Genomic DNA, 22,202 nt, shown 5'->3' on the forward strand with positions numbered 1-22,202 from the left:
AGCTCTTTAAAAATGGCTCCTGGTTCACTAGATAATCTCCATGATCACAGGACCAGGAGCTGCTTTTTCCAAATGTGCATATTATATCATTTTCAAGACTGGATTGAATTTTAACAAAAAATAACAATATAACAAAAAAACAACCCAAAAAACAACAACAAAATTTTTTAAACACACACACGCACAAAAAAGTACAATGAACCAGAAGGGTGGGTAGGAAATGCTAAGGCAATTATTTGTTAACTGAATCTTTTAAGATTTAAAAATTTTAAGATTTGAAAATTTAATTTTGACAGAATGTGTTAAAACATATTCTGTCAAAATTAAATTTCTTAAAAAATAACATGGTTTCCCTTTATTTTGCAGAAAACTTTTATTAGGTAGTGTGTGAATTGATTTGTTAGCAAGTACATAAACTCCTTTACTATGGCTATGCTAGATGAAACTCTGCTGTACCAGAAACCAGTACCTGTGCCTCCACCAGATGAGTACTTCAGGTAAGGTTCAAATTGTACAATCAAGATTTCATTTCAATTATAACTATGTTACCAATGCAAGCTAATAGAACTTATAGCAGTATCAGGTGCTGATTGATATATCGTAAGCACCCGGGTATAAGCCCACCTTCGGCTATAAGCCCACCCTCTATTTTTCAAAACATTCTGGGAACAAGGGTGCACTCAGGTATAAGCCCAGTACTAAATTTTGGCCAAGTTCTTAAATCAAATCAATGCTTTGCTCCCATATTTAAGAACAAATATAAAAAATATCAGTTGATAATTAACATTCCACACTTCTAATTTTAAGAAATTGACATAAAAGATAGAAATTACTGGTACATTGGGCATGCATATACAAATGGGGGTGATTGTTCGTATTTTTAAATTCAAGCACTAGCCCTTCCCCGGTTATAAGCCCACCCCCATTTTTGAAGTGAAATCTGCCATCTAGGGGGGTGGGCTTATACCCGAGTGGTTACGGTAATTGCAGACAATCCTCACTATATAGCCAAGGTGAAACCTATTTGGAGGGATAAGATATGGCTATCAAAGCAAGAATGAGCCTCCCGATGGTGCTAGTATACAAATAATGAATGTTTATGAATGCAATGGTAAGAATATTTTCATGAGTTGAAAAATGGAATGTTCCATTCAACGAAGCGAAGCTGAGTTGAATGGAACATTCCATTTTTCAACGAATGAAAATATTATTTCCATTGCACGAATGAAAAAAAAAACATTCATTATTTGTTTTATATAACATCTAAATAGATCTTTGTTATTTGATTTGTTGATTGTAATGGCTTTGCAGGAGTTAAAATATTGTATGCAATCGTAGACAAATATGGCTTTTTTTAGCAATACATTCTTGTATCACCCAAAAATAAGCCATTCAAAAGTATTATTTTAAGGGTCTATTATTATTTTTACCAGGCGTTTGCTACACAGTAAAATAGAATTTAAGCTTACCTAGACACCGGCCTATCCAATGCGTATTGTAAGCTTACCTTTTCACTTTTCTTGTTTTCTACTTTTTCTTTCCCAAAAAAAAAAAAAATCGGAATATGGCTATTCGCGGCTTTCCATGTAGATGTGAATTATATTTCTTCAAAAATATTCATCCAGAATTGCCGCAAAGGGCATAAATTAAGTTGTTGTTTTAAATATCCCGTATCACGGTAGGGCCTATGCTATGCATACTGTTCGCCGATCGGACTGAAAAAAACCACACCATGTAATTAATCTAGCCGTGCAATAGAACGTCGAATATAACGAAAATGCACGGTGCATATAACTAAAATGCACGGCGCATATAACCAAATTCCACGGTAATGACGTAGGCAGTAAAATAGTTTATTTATTGAATGACATGTGACCAACAATCAACCAATCAAATGACAAGGATCTACTTAGGTGTTATATAATAACAATTACATCACTTATGGTCAGGTGTGAAATATGGACTATAAATATTGAGATGGAAAGCAATTATCAATAATATGATTGGTTCAAATATGGCTTAAAGAAGCCAATCACATAAGTAGGACACACAACCTCTCCAACCTCTAGTAACAGTTCATTTTGGCATCAAAGGTACATTGTAGATCAGCTGCTGGCTACCACAGCTTAAGGTGGTACTACACCCCTGGCCAATTTTGTGCCTATTTTTGCATTTTCTCAAAAATTATAGCGCATTGGTGACAAGTAAGATATGTATATTATAGGGGCAAGGACTACAACTACTGCACTGGAAATTTTATTTCAGCACAGACAACAGTTGTGGAGTTACAGTCAAAAATGAGGAAAACCAATATTTGATCACTAAATCAATAACTACTTGTCTTGAGTCACTGAAATTCCAGTGTAGTAACTGGATTCCTTGCCCCTATAATATACATAACTTTTGTTAACAGTGTGTTATTAGTTTGTGAGAAAATGCAAAAATAGTCACAAATTTATCAAGGGGTATAGTACCACCCTAAGGTGACAAGACTTCAAAATTAATGGGCTACCCCAAGAGATCAGCAGGACCCTGTAGTAAAGTAGTGGTAGGATATAGGGTTAGGATTGGGATTTGAGTTTGGTTTAGGTTTTAGAGTTAGGACTAGGGTTATGGTTAGCATTAGCATTGGGTAAAGATTTGGAATTTTAATGAGATAAAGGTTAGGATTATACAGTTACTTTGGATGATGACCATTATTTCAATATTGCTCCATGAAGGCTATAGAGTGAGAAGGTGAACAGCAAAGCACTTGATATCATAATGTTCAAAAGAAATGCATAAACTTCTAATCCTAAATGTTCAATGTTTTGTTTTTACAGGTTAGTTCACTTTGATCTGAAAGGTGCACCGCCTAAAATGGAATTTCTCAAAGAGGTCAGTAAAGCCGATTGACTGTTCAAAATATCCGAGTTTAAAATTTTAAAAAGCTCTAGTCTTCCCAAATATGCATCAAGAATGTTGTTAGAGCTGACATTGCCTAGATGCAAAATAGTTGCACTTGAAAGTAAGGCTAATGAAAGTCAGTGTTATGTTTAGCGTAACATTTTTTTCAAACCACAATGAGGCAACTTCTTCATTATTCATTATTTTGCAGGGTTTCATTATTTACAAAATAGCTGCCATTTCATCAACACTTGGCACACTATATACCATCCATATTCTGTTAAAACAAAACCCTAATCAACCATAGGCCTTTCTTGAAGGCATAAACCAACTTATAAATTATGGAGGGGCCTAAATTCGTATTTATATATTTCACCATCCAGGTATTTATACCAGCTCTCGATCTTACTAGTAAAAAGGCCATAAATTGTTAAATTGCTGTCCACATTATTGGTCCAAACCAGCCCTCCTTGGGGTAATGGCCAATAATAGTTCAATTTGATGACAGAATCTTGTTTTTGGTTCTTTTTTTAATTTTGGAATAGGTTGATTTATCATTGGCATGTGTGCTTGTGTTCCCATTGGAAACTAATTGTGTACAAAATACAAAATAATGAATTGTTTTGGGATTTTGGCATCACAAACGCGGCCAGAAAATCCAAACGCGGGCGGGTTACGCTAAACATAACATTGACTTTCATTAGCCTAATGTCAGACTTTTGATAGCCTCGGAGAATTTGATCCGTAATTGTGAAGTCAACCACTTAAACAAAAGCCACACAATCATTGTTTCCAAGGAAAATGGTCAGTGAGTAACCATGAATAGGTGTAAATTTCACCTTGAGCAAGGGATAGTCTTACAATTATGATCCGATTATCCCCAAGACAACCTAATACACCCTAGACCTGTTATCGATTGTCGTATGTGTCGTATTATCGTCGATTTGGCCCTAAATCCGACACTTCAAAAGAAATTGTCCTTTTTCGACACTTTACGACACTAAAAAAAAAAAAAAAAAATGAAATTTCCATGCTATTTTGTCCAAATAAGCTTACCGTACGATCATGTTTTCAACGGTAAGTCAAAAATTACCCCCCGAAGTTGACCCGAACCTGGAAGTAGAACAAACCAGGAAGTGTGTTTACACCGGAAGTCGGTGATCGTAATTCATATCGGTGTGATTTTAAGCTATCTATCGACTTTTTCAGCATTTTTTTTATCTCATTAAAAGTTTCGACACGTGTCGATTGTCGTATTTTTTTTTTCCGACACAGTGTTGAATTAGAAATCACTCTTCATAGTAGGATTACAACTGGCCAGTTACACCATGGTTAGACTTCCACATCTGTTTTTTCAAGTGATGGGTTTAAATAAGTAAATATGTGATGCAATGAAGCAAAATGAGTCTGATGTCGACCATAATCAAAATTCAGCTTTCAATGTTATTACATGAGGCATTCTTAGAGCTTTATTTTGCTGAAAACCCCATCATAATTTGATTTACAGTTCCAGAGATATGGTCATTTTAGTGTTGCTCAGAACAATAAAATACAAAGAAAGTTGAATCCTGTTATTGGCTATATCTCAAAATCAATATTCCAGACATCCGACTCATTTTGCTTGATTGCATCACATATGTTATCATTGAATCTTATGGTTTTACACAATATGTGCACAGAGATTATTACCCCCCCCCCAAAAAAAAATCAAAAAAACATGTTGATGTTTCTTTGCTTTCTTTGTTTTCTTTGAATAGTTGTTTCCCAAACTGAGTGAGTGGGGATGTAATGGCCTCCTTATGGAGTATGAAGATATGTTTCCGTATGATGGAAAACTAGAGTTTGTCAAGTCACCCGATGCTTATAGGTACGTATGGCTACTAGGCATGTTAGTGTGTGTTTTATTGAAAGGGAGTGACTGCTTATGGTTCCAGATAATTGCTGAAATCAATGTTTTAATTGACAAAGCATGGATTTGTGAATTTGAGGCCACAATATAAAATGCACAGGAGTTTTTATTTTAAGAAAAGTATGTAACTTGGAATATGGAAAAACAAATTATTATCTCCTGCATAAACAAAATTTGGTTTAAAGTGTGTTGCCTTTGTGTCTACATGTGTAGGCAATAAATTGTTGTTGTTATTATTATTTTGTTGTTTGTTTATTTTGTGTTTTGTTTTAGTTTTTACCTTTTCCAGAAAAAATTCATATTCCCAGTTAAAAATTTTCCAAATTTTTGTCACCTTCCATGATATAATATAAAGAAATAATTCTGCAATTTCTGTGATATCAGGATTAGACATATTTATGTGGGAATATGTTATCAGTACTTGTGTATTACCAGGCATGTGAAATCAAGCACCTGTGATATACTTAAATCTCTTTGATGATTGCATTTATATATATGTGTAATAAGCTTTTATAATGCCAAATATTCAAACAGAGATAATGAAATGCTAGAAAGTGATTATTGGATATTGAAATAGAAAGTGTGTGGATTTCTGACCTCTACTAGTAGTCACCAGGGGTCAAATTCAAAATGGCCCCATTTACATTGGACCTTTATTTTGAGCGGAAACTCTCTTGCTGCTATCAGAAAGTACAATGGCTCCCACAATGGCTCCCAGTTTGGCATCTAGTTTTAGCAAATTGTCAGAGTCACCTATCAGCATTAATATATAAGACAAGTTAGGATGTTCATCCAGGTCTTATTATAATTTAAGTGCCTCATTTTCTCCTTTTTGGTCATTACATTTTTAATTACAGCATGTCAGATATTGAGACTCTGCAGCAATTAGCCAAAGAATACGGTATGGAGTATATACCACTGATACAGACATTTGGACATTTTGAGGTTAGTGTATAAGCAGTGGCATAACTAGGGGCAGGGGGGGCAACGTGCCCCGGCACCACATTTAGGGGCGCTGAAATGACAGTAGATAAAAAACAATCAATTCGGCGCCTCCTCCAAGCGGTGAAAGTCAAAATTCAACTTCATTGTAACCAAATTTTATTTAAGTGGTGTTTGTGCAAATTTTCATGCGCTATGCGCGCAATTGTTTCAGAAATGGGTGCCTGGGGGGCAACATTATACATCCTTGCCCCCAGCGCCAAAACCCCTAGCTACGCCACTGTGTATAAGTGACAGGATATTCGATATCATTGTGTTTTTTAGTTCTTATATCAAGGTTGAACCTTCTTACTAATAATATTGTATTCTAAATGGTTATGGTTCTTTGCATGCTTAGGAACTTAACCTTGCCCATGCCTACATGTATATTACATGCCAACCAGGGATTCAAAGGGGTAAAAACTTCTTTCTTTTTTTCTGATGCTATGTACCTTGTCATCAGTGTTCAAAAACAAGGACAAAGTTGAGGGTGTCCAACAGATAACCTGACCTCTGGGTTTTGGTTGCCCACCACTTATTTTGGTTGCCCACCACTTATTTTGGTGCCTGTAACATTTCTTTGAATTGAATTGGATTTGAATTGATCTCAGGGTTTTGGTTGCCCACCACTTATTTTGGTTGCCCACCACTTATTTTGGTGCCTGTAACATTTCTTTGAATTGAATTGGATTTGAATTGATCTCAGGGTTTTGGTTGCCCACCACTTATTTTGGTTGCCCACCACTTATTTTGGTGCCTGTAACATTTCTTTGAATTGAATTGGATTTGAATTGATCTCAGGGTTTTGGTTGCCCACCACTTATTTTGGTTGCCCACCACTTATTTTGGTGCCTGTAACATTTCTTTGAATTGAATTGGATTTGAATTGATCTCAGGGTTTTGGTTGCCCACCACTTATTTTGGTTGCCCACCACTTATTTTGGTTGCCCACCACTTATTTTGGTGCCTGTAACATTTCTTTGAATTGAATTGGATTTGAATTGATCTCAGGGTTTTGGTTGCCCACCACTTATTTTGGTTGCCCACCACTTATTTTGGTTGCCCACCACTTATTTTGGTGCCTGTAACATTTCTTTGAATTGAATTGGATTTGAATTGATCTCAGGGTTTTGGTTGCCCACCACTTATTTTGGTGCCTGTAACATTTCTTTGAATTGAATTGGATTTGAATTGATCTCAGGGTTTTGGTTGCCCACCACTTATTTTGGTTGCCCACTACTTATTTTGGTGCCTGTAACATTTCTTTGGATTGAATTGGATTTGAATTGATCTCAGGGTTTTGGTTGCCCACCACTTATTTTGGTTGCCCACCACTTATTTTGGTGCCTGTAACATTTCTTTGAATTGAATTGGATTTGAATTGATCTCAGGGTTTTGGTTGCCCACCACTTATTTTGGTTGCCCACCACTTATTTTGGTGCCTGTAACATTTCTTTGAATTGAATTGGATTTGAATTGATCTCAGGGTTTTGGTTGCCCACCACTTATTTTGGTTGCCCACCACTTATTTTGGTGCCTGTAACATTTCTTTGAATTGAATTGGATTTGAATTGATCTCAGGGTTTTGGTTGCCCACCACTTATTTTGGTTGCCCACCACTTATTTTGGTGCCTGTAACATTTCTTTGAATTGAATTGGATTTGAATTGATCTCAGGGTTTTGGTTGCCCACCACTTATTTTGGTTGCCCACTACTTATTTTGGTGCCTGTAACATTTCTTTGGATTGCAATTCTTGCCACAAAATGCCACTTTTTTTATTTGTTTTACTTGAATGCATTTTGTTGAATTTCGTTTAGTTTGTAGATTATGAATTGACCATACCTTTGATCCTTGCTATTTTCATTGGCATTGACATGATAATATAGATAAAGCTTGTGAAGTTTGTATGCATGTACAGACTTTGGTGGCCTTCCGGAAACCACTATGTCATTTGAGGTTGTCCGCAATCAGTCTTAGTTGTCTTGGGCAACAGGTCAATTACTTATTTTGAATGCTGCTACTGCTTGTTATTAACATTTTGTTACGATAACTTCAATATATTACAAATTTGATATGATCTCGTATTGACAGTTTGTGTTGAAACATGATGACTGGTCTGATGTAAGGGAGTTATCCAACATGCCTACATCAGTGTGTCCATCAAATCCAGGTAAGTACAGCAGCCTAATATGTATACTTAATGTTTTCTACACATTGTTAAATTTCATATACAATCACTTGCTGTTTCATCAGTGCACTTCTTGCATGCAATTAGACAAATAAAATGTGCATGTTGACGCATACCTGCCAAATAGGGACAGACAGTCCCCTCTTTTTGAGTTTTCCAAAGAAAGTAAAACGTATGGACAGTCCCTAATTTTCAACTCAGCTGTAAAAAACATTTAAAAAAATGTCAGTCAATTTCATGACAATTCCAACATGCCTTTTGCAGTTTTGGCACTTGCCAATGGCCAATGCGTGATCCCTGTTTAGCACCTAAACAGGACCAGGCCATGCCATAATCGGTAACACAATACTACTTGGCTTATTTAGTGAATGAGGTGCTGATGTTTCATGTCTTGATTCAATCAGCAGAACCCCACTTACATATATTTTATTCATTATATCAGAAATTTGTTTCCAACTTCTGTGATAAGTAGTGTGATCAGTAACAGTTATTGACAAGAGACACTTATAGTGTATGAATCATGTGAATATTTGTTTATTAGTTTTCCTGGCTGAATTCATAGTAGAATGATATGTTTTCATTTTCAGATTCTGTTCAGAGAGTTGTGGAGGTTGTAGATCAGGTCTTTGCATTGCACACAGATTTAAAGTTCTTCCATATAGGTGCTGATGAGGTAGGGTGCATTCATCTTATTGTGTTTGGACTTTGTCTACTTTTGAAAGAACACAGATGTTAGGCAAAACCAACACACATATATAGTAACATACACACCGGGTATAAACTCATTTTACATAGCTGTAATTCTAACATATATATTTATTTGTTTTAAACTAAACAATTTTTTATCCTTTCAAATGATGAACATTTTGGTCCATATCCACAAAACAAGTTAGACCAGGTCTAATTTCTAACTATGGAGATTATTTCTATGGAGAAGGAACTTTTTGGTATTTACATGTCCTTATAATATTGTAGATTAAGGGCAAACTCATGTAGCTTAAAGTTAGATAGTTGCAGTTTAATTTTTGGACTTTACTAGGACTAAAGGAGGAAAAAGAAAAGATTAAAGGGATCCCTCCCTAAGTCTAACCTCCATAGTTAGACCAGGTATAAAGTTAGACCTGGTCTAACTTGTTTTGTGCATACAGACCTTTGTGGATATTGAGAAGTGATTTTGGGCTACCAAATTAGACATCTTTCCAGTTCTTATCTAATTCATGTAGTCCATCATTGATTTCCACTGTGTTGTCTTTTGCCAGGTATTTCATCTAGGTCTATGTGCCAAGTGTAGGGCTCGTCAGGATTCAGGACTAGACAAATCTGAGCTCTTCCTTACTCATGTGTCCAGAGTACTCAAATACCTAAAGAATAAGTACCCATCGGTTACATTCATCATGTGGGATGACATGTTGAGGACTGTCTCTGTTGAACAAATGAAAGGTAAGTGTGAAATATTCAGGAATATTTGATACAACATTATTATTAGATGGCATTAGTTGGTCAGTTGGTAAATAATTATGATGTGATCAAGCTCAAGGAGGTGGCTGGCTGTTTGACATTATATCACTCATGTACATAAATTCTAGACAGTTACAGACTGGCCTAGTTTGTGCAGAACGTTTGCCTGAAAAGATTATTGGCATGGATGAGCTGACATACTTGGTCCCTAACCACAAAATGCAATTACAAGAGGCCAGCAATGTCCAGCAAAGCTGGTAAATATTTTTACTAAATATCATTGCTACTCACAATTGAATATATGAATACAAAACCCACCCAAGTCCATACGTTGGCCAAATTGAGTTAAGCATGGGAAATTGTTGCTATACATAGGCCTGTCATATGTATGAAAGAACAACTCAAATTCAATATCTGTGTCTATTGAGCATGTGAGAAATAGCATATATGAAAGAATCGCCCAATTCCGTGATTTGAGTCTTGTAACACATTGATTGAAATCCAGTATGTATAAAAGTCCACTTGTAACACATTCATTGCTGGAGAGTGACTTTTGAAAAAAAATGGGTTTAATAAAGGACCGTGTGTGGTTTATATTACATGGCAGAATGCTTATCAAAATTATACATGTGTGCTTTATGTTGTATTATCTTACTAGTGGTAATCTCATTCCAACGTTGTTGTCTTTGTATATGATTCAAAAAACCACCCAAGTCCAGAATTTAAAATGAACCCTACAAAGTCCCTGAAATGCTAATCGTCATACTTTATACAGTTTAATCCACTCATTTGCACGTAAAACTTACCATATTGACCAGGTAAATCTAACTTAAGGAATTAAAATGATACACAGGTTTCTCTCTCAAAATCACTTCCCATGGACTTGGGTGGGTTTTGTATTCATGTATTCAATTGTTTGGAGACCATTTATAAACTTTCTAAGTGCGTATTTTACACTCCACTTTGACTTGATCCCTGGTGACAGCGATACCACGGGTACTTGGGTACATACTTGCAAATTACACAGGGTACCCGGGCACAAAATTACCTGAAAATAACAGACTTAGTAAATATGAATTGTCGCAGTAGATTTACCAGATAGAACTTAGTGTTACATTGACAAATGAGTATTAACTATTCTTGGAAAATAAATAGAATTTATGTGCGAGTGTTTTAAATCAAATTTGGAGTGCTTCCTTGTTTGCTTGCATGCTTGATTGCTTGCTTGCTTGATGATTGATTGATGGATTTGTTGTTATTTTGTAGCACATAACTTAGGTGAGATGGTAGACCCTATGGTGTGGAATTACTCTGCACAAGACGCCAATTTCCGATCACGTTTTACAGATGACATGTGGAGTAACTATGCAGCAGTATTCAGCAATGTATGGGCCGCTTCTTCATTCAAAGGTATGCATTCCAACTGACATTATAGATTGAGAGAAAAGAAAAATTCAGATCTGGAAGGGACTCAAATTATTAAATTTGTGTACATCGTGGAACATTCAACTACGCTTGTTACTCCGCGACTAATCATGCTATATACACGAGCGCAGTGTTCGAAATAAGCACTTATCCTCTTGTCCTCTTGTCCAAAAATCAATGGGGACAACCAAATTGAGCTATGTACTTATCCCCTGGACAACCACTATATTTTACCTCCAAAAATATGACACATTTTGGGGACAACCAATATGTTTTGAGGACAAGCAGAATTTATGCTAAAGTTGTCCTCGGGACAACCTCCATATTTTTCTTATTTCGGACACTGCACGAGCGTACAATGCTACTCTATGCGTTCATATTAGCGAGGTTATCTGCGTACAACAGCTTACTACGCGCAGCCACGCAAAGTGTATGTTCCACGATGTACACGAATCTAATAATTTTTCTATAGTAATGGTACACTAACATGGGGCCAATGATTGGTTGAATATATTTTGAAGGTTGCACATGATCGGTGTTTTCATAAAATTCTTTCTGAAAAAGTTACTATTTACAATGCGTTACCAGTTGTAAATCTTCTTTGTGAAATAAAATGCATCCTAACTCATGAACTAATGAGTTTGAGACTTGCGATGAGTCATAAAGTTTAGTGAAACCACCCCTGGTCATGAACAACTATACCTGAATGCCACACCAATGTATGATGATGCGTAGGAGTATTTGGCATGCTATTATTTACCTCACAGGCTCAGTGACCACATTTTAAACCAATGGACATTGAGTATCAAATGTATATTTAAATGAGTGTGCCCTGATTGACAGCCTCATCCCCCATAAAAATGCAGCTTTTTTTATCAGGTCATTATTTTTTATCATAACCCCAATGAACTTAAAGCCTGAAATATTTTTGGAAGTCTTTTACTGTTCTATGGGTCACCGTTTTTGCTTCTAGAATCCAAATGGCTGGAGCAATTTAATTCAAAAACGTTGAATAATGTTTGGGTGGTGGGTCCAAGGTGAAGTAGAAAAACCATCGGCCACCATAAAGACCATAATCTTTTACCATTTGCAATGTATCATATATGTGATGCGATAGAAAACCCCATTGAAATTGAACAACCAGTTTCAAAGATATGAGCAATTAAAGCATTTCCAAAACAAGGGGAAACAAAAGGAAATATTTCCTTTGCTTGGCTATATCTCAAAATTAATATTTCAGAGTTCCGACTGATTTTGCTTGATCGCATCACATATGTTAACCATAAGTTTTCATTTATGTTATATAACAGGTGCCTTTGGTCCCACCCTATACTGGGTGCCCAACCATCTACATCTTCAGAATCACATCTTGTGGCTAAATGAGGTGAATTTACTGGTGCCTAAGACTCTTAAGATGCGAGGTTATGCTTTAACAGGATGGCAACGGTTAGTTAGAAAGCAAAATGCAACAACTTTTTTTTTTTTTTTGACAGCTGACTTTATTCAAAGTTTCTTGTTACATATTACTGCCACTTACTCAGTGACCTTAATGTACATTGTCCTGTTTTTTTATATTTATTAGTGTTAATGACAAGCATTTATATAGAATTTATACGAGGATTGAAAAACAAGCAAATCAATTTACTGTGAGAAAAAATACACAGGGGTAAAAAAAATCATAGCATTAATCGTTGCCATGATTGCCACTTCTTATTAAACTTTTGTAACTGTAAGCTACATACTGCTTGGTATTTCAAAACATTATAGTAACATTTAAGTTCCCTTTTTAAAATGTCTAAGTTTGGTTGTTTTTCTGTCATCTTTGCTCTATACAAATGAAGTTTTGCAATAGTCAAAATCAGTGTTAGAATAAAATCAAAATTCGATCCAAAAAGAATTAACTGGGGGTCATAAGTAGATCTATATTGATCTTGTCTTTTATCCAATCTTTGAGATTATCCCAAAATATTTTAGAAATCGGGCAATCCACAAAAAGATGTTTGATTGTTTCTGCATTTACCTTACAAAATGTGCATAAGTCATCATCCCTTATGTTCATTTTTAACAACAATGTATTTGTGCCTATGATACTCTGATTAATTCTATATTGAAACCATCTCATTTTAATATCACTGGAAAATTTAAAATTTAAAGTACATATTTTTTTCCAATCATCACTCTCTATTCCAAATTCCGTTTGCCACTTATTTGTTATATTCTTCATTTTTGATCCAATGGAAATATCATAGAACACTTTGCACCCTTTTAGTTGTTTAAAAAGTAATTCCATATTATTTGGCGAAAAGGTGATGCTAGTTTAGAGCCTTTAGTACCATTGTAATTAAAATTTGACTGAATTGCCCTGATAATACCATTGTATTCCAAGAAATTGGTCTTCACTTTGTATAATTTTGTAAATTCGTCAGTCGACAGAAAAGATCCGTTTACTTTTAATAGATCATTTATAAACATGCAACAACTTGGTAGATAAAGCAAAATTCATAATTCAAAATTCGTAATGGTTAAAACAGCTTGATGTGTTTGAGAGGTTTTTTTCAGTCAGAAATGCAAAGAATTCTTTACAGTGAACATGTGTTGTATTTATTATGACTAAATTTGGCAGATGTATGTAACTATTGTGGTAAAATGTGCAATTTTTCAGTGAGAATGGCAATTCCCTTGCACCAAATCCAATTTTCAATGCACCAAAATCACTCTGGCCTCAGAGTAAACACTGATTTACAACAGTGTCTAGAAAGGCCTGACTCAACTGCAATTCAAAATAGGTTCATCACAGGTGCTAATTACTTTATGCTTCAAGGGTGGGGTGGACATTTTGTTGACAAAGTGAAAGGTTGTAGAAGATGAGGATTTTAAGGCTACAATCAACGAAAAAAGTCTTGGAACGCTTGCGTGTAAATAACGTAAAAACTGTCACCCCCTCTCCCCGTGCAATGTTGAGAAATACCAAAGTCTTCAGCGGTTTCCCAATGTGTTCCAACATTGATTGATGGGGAGAGGGGAGGGTAAATCATAGTTGTAGATGTCATGCTTGTTCCCAGGCAAAATATACGTTATTTCCATGATCATATGAAATTCTGCACGGAATTTCGACAGAGTGTACCAAGCGTTCCAGGGACTTTTTTCGTAGATTGTAGGTGATGTAACCATGGATAACAGACCGCGTACAAGCAGTCAAAGTCTCGGCATCACCCGATAATGAGGACCGATTGTTCCATGAAATGCGACGGGCAAAACTGCGACGGGCAAAACTGCTACGCGCTTACTGCATATTTTTATGGTCTATCTCGATGGCACGCAATGCTCTAGCGCATATACGCGAAGGCACACAACGCTGGCGTAAATTGTTAGACACGGCACGATAGAACAATCGTCCCTCATGAATATGCAAGAATTCACAGCGTTCAATGCACGGTGACTTTGACTGATGATACATGGTCTGTAGTAGTCCTGGGATGTAACACATTCTTTCTTTTCTTGCTCTTGATGATAGATAGCCTGTCAAATGTTAATATCCTTGTATCATTACCTTTTGCATTTCTTTTATGTTACAGATATGATCACTTCTCAGTATTATGTGAACTGCTACCAATTGGTATTCCTTGTCTTGCTTTGGCTCTCTCTATATTGATGAAAGGTATGTTAAGTTACTGTAGATATTATTTTATCCCTGATCGTGTGTTAGCCACATGGTTAAGAATATCAGTCCCAATCAAAGATTATATTGGAGAGTGCATGCATAACACTATGGTAAATCTGCTATATTTGATGCTTGGGTACGAATGTGATGTGATCTGTGAAAATCCTTCACATGGTGAAATTTTTAATTCAGGAATTTTGTAGAAAAAACATTGACATTTAGAACTGTTGATTTTGTACCTGTGACTTCAACATAACTTTAATTATCATGAACTTAATCTTTACCCCTAATGAATTCTTAAAAAGGTTTTCAACAGATGTACCAAAACGTAATACAATGTACTGTTATATTTTGATGTTGGTATCGCAGGTGCATTTAGTCATGAACTACATGCTGAAGTATCCAAGCAACTAGGCTTCAGCAAACCATTGGATTTGGCCATTATCATGGTATCAGGACCAGAAAGGTAAAGCTGTTATTTCACACCATCTAAGGGAAGTAACTAATATGACCAAATGTGCAAAAAATTAAGTATGCTTCTATATGGGGTCTCTCGCAAGGCATTTCCCTTTGTCATCTTTCTGCATCAATAATGAATAGATTCATACACACTCAAAAGTGTGAGATACAAGCTGTCAAATAGCGTGACTTCTCTCTAGTCCGAAGGGTCCTTAGTCTGAAGGTTCTCTAGTCTGAAGGGTCGCTAGTCCGAAAACCAAATGAAGAAATGTGGCTGCACCTATAAGATAAAGTGGTCTGCTGATGCCATGGAAATAGACAAAGTACACTGCAAAATTCCTGGCGACAGAGTGACTACATCGCACTGGAACTCTGAAGTCACTACCGCCGTCACTCCAGAATAACCTACCCTATGGTGGCCGACAGAGTCACTACAGGAGAGTGACTACATCGGGAACAAGGCAGTAGGGTACTATGCAGCAGTGCCATCACGTAGTGACTACAACTGCTAGCCTCCGATGTGTTACCTGCTCGATGCCGCATCGGCGACTCATGATGTACACCACCGACTAGATTCCGACAGTGGTCCACATCTTGTAGTCACATCAAAGTGACTTCCATAGCCAGTGCCCCATGCGTCGCCTGCTCGGTGCCCTGTCGGCGAACTTCAAGGTGACTACGCTGCCGAAAGGTCGTTGACCGAACCCTGTTATGAGTTCGAACACTCTGGGGACGCGCGCGTATATCTACCAAATACGCGCTGATGATGACAAATACGCGTATCATGCATGTTTACTGCTTGTAATACGCTCATGAATGGAATGAGTTTGTTTTATAATTAATTGATTGATGCATGCTGTACAGTGGGTCTGTGGTTCTACTGCCGTCTTTGTTTGTTTGTTTTTTTATTGCTGCTTTTGCATTCTTTATCATTTATATTTCAACTGTGAGACTTCCGATTCATTTTGTTTCATTTATTTATTGTTCTCTTTTATAATATTTTAATTCTTTTCGTGCTGCCTGATTAATAATCTCATCAACTGTGTGTGTTTTATTTGCAGTTCTTGTTCTTGGTTTATTTGTTTGTTTCATTTCAAACGTTTTTATTTTGTTATTTGTTTGCTTGTTTTCCCACAAAACTTATAGCATTGCTTTGTTTACTTCAGTGGTTAGATGACATGTTTTGCTATCAAATTAGGCCTATTTTTTCATATTTTGCATGATAACGTTATATAGGCCTATTGAAACTTTTTTTTTATTTAAAAACAAATTGTGTTTTTAAATGTTTTAAAAGAGATATTAATTTTCAGCCGAAGTTCACAAAGTATGCCTATTATATGCCTAGCATTTTCAATTTATACATTTTGATTTGCCAAAACTTCACTTATTTTGAAGCAAGATTTTTTCTGTTATATTTAAAATTGATTTAGGCCTATGCCTAGCATGCATTTTGTGTTACTTCTTGTTACTTTCCTGAAAGGTCTACTGCAAATTTATACTTTTACTGCCGTAAGTTTATGCAAAACTTTGGCTTGTGCTATTTACTTTTTCCGTTTTTCAAAATGGTGTTTTTATAGGCCTATTAGTTTGATTCGTTTTTCATGTTGATTTTTTTACGTTATCAAATTATGCCTATAAATTGGTGTCACATCAATATAGGCCTATTGCAGTGTTTGTTTGAAATTGTGTCTTATTTTCTATCACGCAAATATTAATGCTTGTTATGAATTATTATTGTTATAATTATTTATTTATTTTACACATTTAATATTTTAATTCATCAATAGGCCTACGTGCTTCTTATAATATTCCTACCTTTAACTTCTTTTTTTGCAATTTTTCTCAAGTTGTTTTGTTTTGAAGTGATTCTTTTTTCTTCCATTCTTCGTTTATTGGTTTCTTCCTGTTTATTTATTTTTTATTTTTTTAAATTTATTTAGTTATTCAAATAACCACCAATTAACAAAGATGTATTTTATTCATCATATTAGTTTATTGAATTATACTTTGTTTACTGATCATGTTTATTTCTTTTACTAACAAATTTATTTTATTCATCTAATATTTCCCTTCTTTTTAAAGTTCTGTTTGCAATTTCCCCCTCCCTAATCCCCTAAAAAAAGCAAGAAATAAAGAATATTATTTGAATAAATCAAGAGAATATAAAAATATGGCAATAAAAGCAAAACCGCAACCCAAAAACGCTGCACGGACCCAGGCCCAGTCGCAGTAGTCACACCGGTGTGACTCTCCTGTGAAGTCGCCCGCCTGAAGTCACTCTGTAGAAACCTAGGAGGCTGGCTACCCGGCTATTTCGGACCGGCGATATGGAAAACCGAGGTGTAGTTTCCGATGGAGTGACATTGTGGTGACATCGGCGTCACACAGATGAGAATCTTGCAGTGTAGTTGTATTTTCTGTTTGTTTTTCTGTTCTGACGAGCCCCAACATAAGGAGCAGCTCTGACCAAATAGGTAAATTTATTATGACTTGGACTTAATGAGCATTAGAATTACTTTGTCACAAGAAATAAGGGCAAAAGTTGGAATGGGTCTAATCTTTGTGTAACAGTTCCTGACCTTCCCCTACCACTAGCTTCAATTTTAGTGTAGGACCAATTTTAGTCTAGGACCAATTTTAGTGTAGGACAAATTTTAGTGTAGGACCAATTTTAGTCCCTCTTTTGCAAATACTGGCCAACATCGTCACTTCATGATCCAGACATAAAATGTAGTAATTTGTATTTTTCCACACATACAGTAACCCTACCTCAGCAACTCATGCTATATTTCCAGGCAGTGAAGTATTTAGATGTATACAGAATCTTGCAATATATGAAACTTGCCAAGAAATTCGCTCATTAATAGCAACTCCAAAGGAAACAGTGTAAGTGACTTGTATTAAGCTATTCCAGTTGAAATCCATACACCCCCTATGGAAAACATGACCTTAATCTCCTACACAGGGAGAATGAATTTCAAATAGGGTTGCCTGAATGAGGGCTCCGTCAAATGGGTTACCTCAATGGGTGGCTCCATTTGACATCTACATCTCCTTATAAGGTCATGTCTTTCATATGGGGTGTAAGGATTTCAACTGGAATAGCCAATTGTTTGTTTGCTATGTTTGAACACAAAGGAATGGATGGTGTGAGGTGTATCCACTCTTAACCAATCTGAGCAAAAATAGTTGCAGCTAAGTTTTATATTTTTAATTTGGGATGGGTTGGGGGATAACAGCCTAATGCAAAATGTGTATAATGATATTGTTTGGCACAGGTCCCAATTATTGGTATGGTCATTATCACATAAAACAAAGCACTTGCATTCAATTGTCATTTATTGTCAGGGTCACAACATCCAGAATGAAATGTAAAATTGTTGGGACCAAGACAATTATTGCAAGATTTCATCATGCATAAGCTCAGAAGAAATGTTGATCTATTTACATTGTTCTATGAATTGATATAAAATATATACATTAATATGTATTCATACACTCTTAGATAGTGAGAACCAATTAGAGCAAAGGTTAGTAAATTAATAGCAGTGCATAAATATAGTATAATTGCTCGGGCGTGCACTCTGTGTTGTATGTGCAGTGCTTTTGAACACATTCATTTTTAGAAAATCATGTGTTTTTTCCCTCATGTATGAAACTGAGATGTTGATGCATCTAATGCACTCTGCCCTTCGGGGGCTCATGCATCTCAGTTCTCAATATCTCAATTAGATATTGCTTTGGCAACTTTTTTTTTATAAGATAGATGTAGATGTAGTGATGCATTAGATGCATCAACATCTCAGTATGTGTGCATTATTTTGTACAATTTCACTCCCAATAAGTGATATGCATTTATTAACCTATAACTAATATTCAGAAGGACCTTAACTTGTATGCTCTATTGCATAATATTTTAAAAAGAGATGCACACAAAAAAATTCAAGCAAGATTCAAATAAGAATGAAAATGTAATCAGCAGGTGTGGGGCTGGTATGATACCACAAGTACTCATAAATATTTGATTTTTGTTTCAGACTTGAGGAGGAGCAATCCACAAAAAGTGATGCTGAGAAGAGAGCAGAACTTGAGGCCAAAGTAAACAGGTAGGTTTCTATCATGGTGTATATGTCCAAATAAGCGAGTTTCATATACATACAGTGGAAACTCGTTAATACGAGATTGGTTAATGCGAGAAACCGCTTACTACGAACAGAAACATGTGGTCCCGATTTCCCCTATTATTTACTGCACAAAATAAACTGTTTAATACGAGGTAAATAACACGAGATCCACATAATACGAGCACTTACTGTCAGTCAAAGCTAATTTTTCAAGGTGAATTTATGATGTAAATCATGTCAGAAGTTGACAAAATATTCGCTCGAAAACTCAAAGCATGACTTCGGGTCCATCCGCAAATCAGTGCCAGGCAGCACTTTAGCGGCAAGGATTCCCTTTCCTATTTTTAGTGTGTGCCTTGTAATTCACTGATTATCTTGTTATGGGTTCCTGCTGTTGAATGAAGCCTTTGACCTAATTTAAGTAGACTAATATAACCCTGTTATACTCAATAGCATGCTTTATATTAGACAAGAATTTAATAAATTCTTTCTGTAAATATGATCATCTATGTTGGAAAAGTATGGAATATCTTCCATCAATATATATTGTTTTCTTATTACAGGCTTCGCTCAAAACTACAAACTCTACATGACAAATTTTGGGAGTGCATGTCAAAGATGTACTTCAATAGGACAATTGAAGAATGGATCAAGTTGAGGTTAGACCCATTGCAATCACTATTGGACAAAAGCCTTCAAAGCAGTATTGCAGGTGCTGCAGAGGAGACTAGTAAAGAGGACAAAGAGGACCAGATGGTGTTAGACCAGCCTGGTATAGATGATATATCATGATGTTGGCCTAGACAACATAGCGTGGTTGACCCACAAGGCATTGGAGATATTGCATAACAATAGCCTCCTGGTACCATGATGACCGACATTGTGTATTGAATTATTCCAGTTGACATCTGTATATACACCCCTATGGAAGACATGACTTTAATCCTCCACACAGGGGGGTGTAGATTTTAAATGGAGCCATCCATTCACATACCCCCCCCCCTTGAAATTCACACTCCCTGTATATGTCTTCCATAAGAAATGTATGGATTTCAACTGGAATAGCCCAATGGTGCTGTAGAAGTCATGCAGGTTTATGTGGAGTTGATAAGAGATTCCTTTTTCGTGTGTCTCCACCGTTCAGAATTTTATGTCATGTTTGAGAGGAAAAAACAAATGTAGATGCTTCCAATTAATACAACATTACATGTGATATCATACAGCCTACAGTGTTATAAAGGACCTATTGTATTTACTCTTGCCAGCAGTTTAAGACATTATACGCTGGCGAAGTTACGTAATAATCGGATTAACTACCATAGCAATAGGTCAAAACAATTTTTGAATATACCGCGCTGCACTGATACGTTCACGCGGTACCTCTGCATTGAACCATATGCTGATTACTTGCACCTGTAAGATTAGTATCTTTGAAAAGACCAGTATTGTATTCAATCTATGATTGCAGACATACACAGGTGATTAGTTCAACCTGCTTGTAGTGCAGCGCGGTATATTCAAAAATTTTTTGACCTATTGCTATGGTAGTTAATCCGATTAATTACGTAACTTCGCCAGCGTATAGGGAGACTTGTTTCATGCAGTATTTAGTAGATAATATGAAAATATTATTGGTGTATAACTATAGAATGAAAAGTAAAATCACTTTTTACAAGATTTCTTGCTGGACATAGTGCACAAATGTGTGCTGAAGTGGTGTATGTAAAGTGTGCAGTAATGCTTGTTAATTGGACAGTATGGGTGTGTTCATGCATGATCAGTACGAGTACAATGCTACAAATGTATCAATGTTTCCTGGAGCATACCACCAAATACATAATGGATATGATGATATACACATACCAAAAAATATACAGTTTGACCATTGAATGGTACTTGTATGGAACTGAAGGTAAATGTGCTGGGTGCAGTCTGGGGTACTGGGTATAAATATACAAAGTCACATAGGGATGAAATTTAAATACTTAGTTCTTTTTTTTCTTTTTTTTTTGTATTTCTTGCTCTTGCGAGCTTTTACTTAGTTCTTTGGGTTGATAGGATGAACAAATTTTAATCTTTACTCAGAACTGCCAGCGCACATAAATGTTGAAAACAAAACAAAACAAAACAATACAGTGCATCTGGCTGGATTCGAACCGGTGACCTTCGTATTATTAGCACGACGCTCTGCCAATTGAGCCACAGAGGCACACTGGAGAAGAGCGGAAGTTACATAGGGATGAAAATTATATATTTAGTTCTTCAGTTCGAATCCGCCAGATGCACTGGTTTTTTTTTTTTTTTCAAAGTTTATGTGCGCTGGCTGCTCTGGGTAAAGATTAAAATTTGTTCAGACCTTTAAACCCTTTCCACTTTGACATTGTGCTGATTTTTGGACATTAATTATGTACACTTACAGTATTTTTGAGCTTCCAAACTACCAGTATTTCAGAGAGGTACACTTTTGAAGTAATTTATGTACATGTATATAAGTAAGGTTAATATTTTCAAGTAAACAAAGCAGTATTTTTTGTTATACAATATAGCTTTACTTAGGTATTTAGGTCTCTTTATTTACTTAACAATTGTTGAAACTGGACCATTTGAAGTTGAATGTCATATGTTACCATGAAATGGATTTCTAAGTTGGACATTCTACAATGCAAGTTTTGTTCTTAATTTTGTAAGATTCTAAGATAGTTAATAGTGTAAATCAGCATGTATGATATTAGAAACTCAAAACCAAACAGAATTCCAATAACGCCCACCTTTATTGACTACTTGCATCAGTGGCATGCGCAAAGGGGGGTGGGGGCAGGGGGGCCATGGCAACCCCACTTTTGTTGGTAATTCGGGGGAAAAACGTTAAAAACGTCAAAATTTGCTCCTGATCAGACTCCATTCGGGGGAACTGAACAACCTGGCCCCCCACTTTCAATGTGCTGTGCACGCCACTGACTTGCATGGTTCCACAATTATGCACAATGTGCGAGGAGAGCCTTGAACTGGCAGCAAACATGAATGAGAATTGAACCAGTCATATTACATTGTGTGTAAATTAATGTACTTATTCCTTTCATGTGATGTCAGTTCGAGGCTCTCCTTGCACA

The 22,202-nt window shown here is 36.0% G+C and overlaps 1 protein-coding gene across 1 annotated transcript; it reads left to right on the forward strand.

Annotated features, from left to right (window-relative positions):
* The first annotated feature begins 382 nt into the window (after positions 1–382).
* Positions 383–21,036, forward strand: LOC140148572 (hexosaminidase D-like). The gene is made up of 14 exons (XM_072170576.1): positions 383–497; positions 2,823–2,877; positions 4,644–4,753; positions 5,653–5,740; positions 7,869–7,947; positions 8,553–8,638; positions 9,225–9,405; positions 10,690–10,833; positions 12,159–12,294; positions 14,424–14,506; positions 14,879–14,975; positions 17,729–17,854; positions 19,006–19,074; positions 19,656–21,036. Exons 1-14 carry the CDS (start codon positions 427–429, stop codon positions 19,882–19,884), a joined length of 1,554 nt encoding a protein of 517 aa, XP_072026677.1. The 5' UTR covers positions 383–426; the 3' UTR covers positions 19,885–21,036.
* Positions 21,037–22,202: the final 1,166 nt, after the last annotated feature.

This window comes from Amphiura filiformis, chromosome 1 (assembly GCF_039555335.1).
Source record: "Amphiura filiformis chromosome 1, Afil_fr2py, whole genome shotgun sequence".
Lineage (NCBI taxonomy): Eukaryota > Metazoa > Echinodermata > Ophiuroidea > Amphilepidida > Amphiuridae > Amphiura > Amphiura filiformis.

Excerpts from the sequence above, each read along its gene's own strand:
- LOC140148572 (XM_072170576.1), top strand. The coding sequence starts at position 427 with ATGGCTATGCTAGATGAAACTCTGCTGTACCAGAAACCAGTACCTGTG. Across the intron at positions 7,948-8,552 it reads AGTGTGTCCATCAAATCCAG|ATTCTGTTCAGAGAGTTGTG; the intron begins GTAAGTACAGCA and ends TTTCATTTTCAG. Across the intron at positions 19,075-19,655 it reads CTTGAGGCCAAAGTAAACAG|GCTTCGCTCAAAACTACAAA; the intron begins GTAGGTTTCTAT and ends TTCTTATTACAG.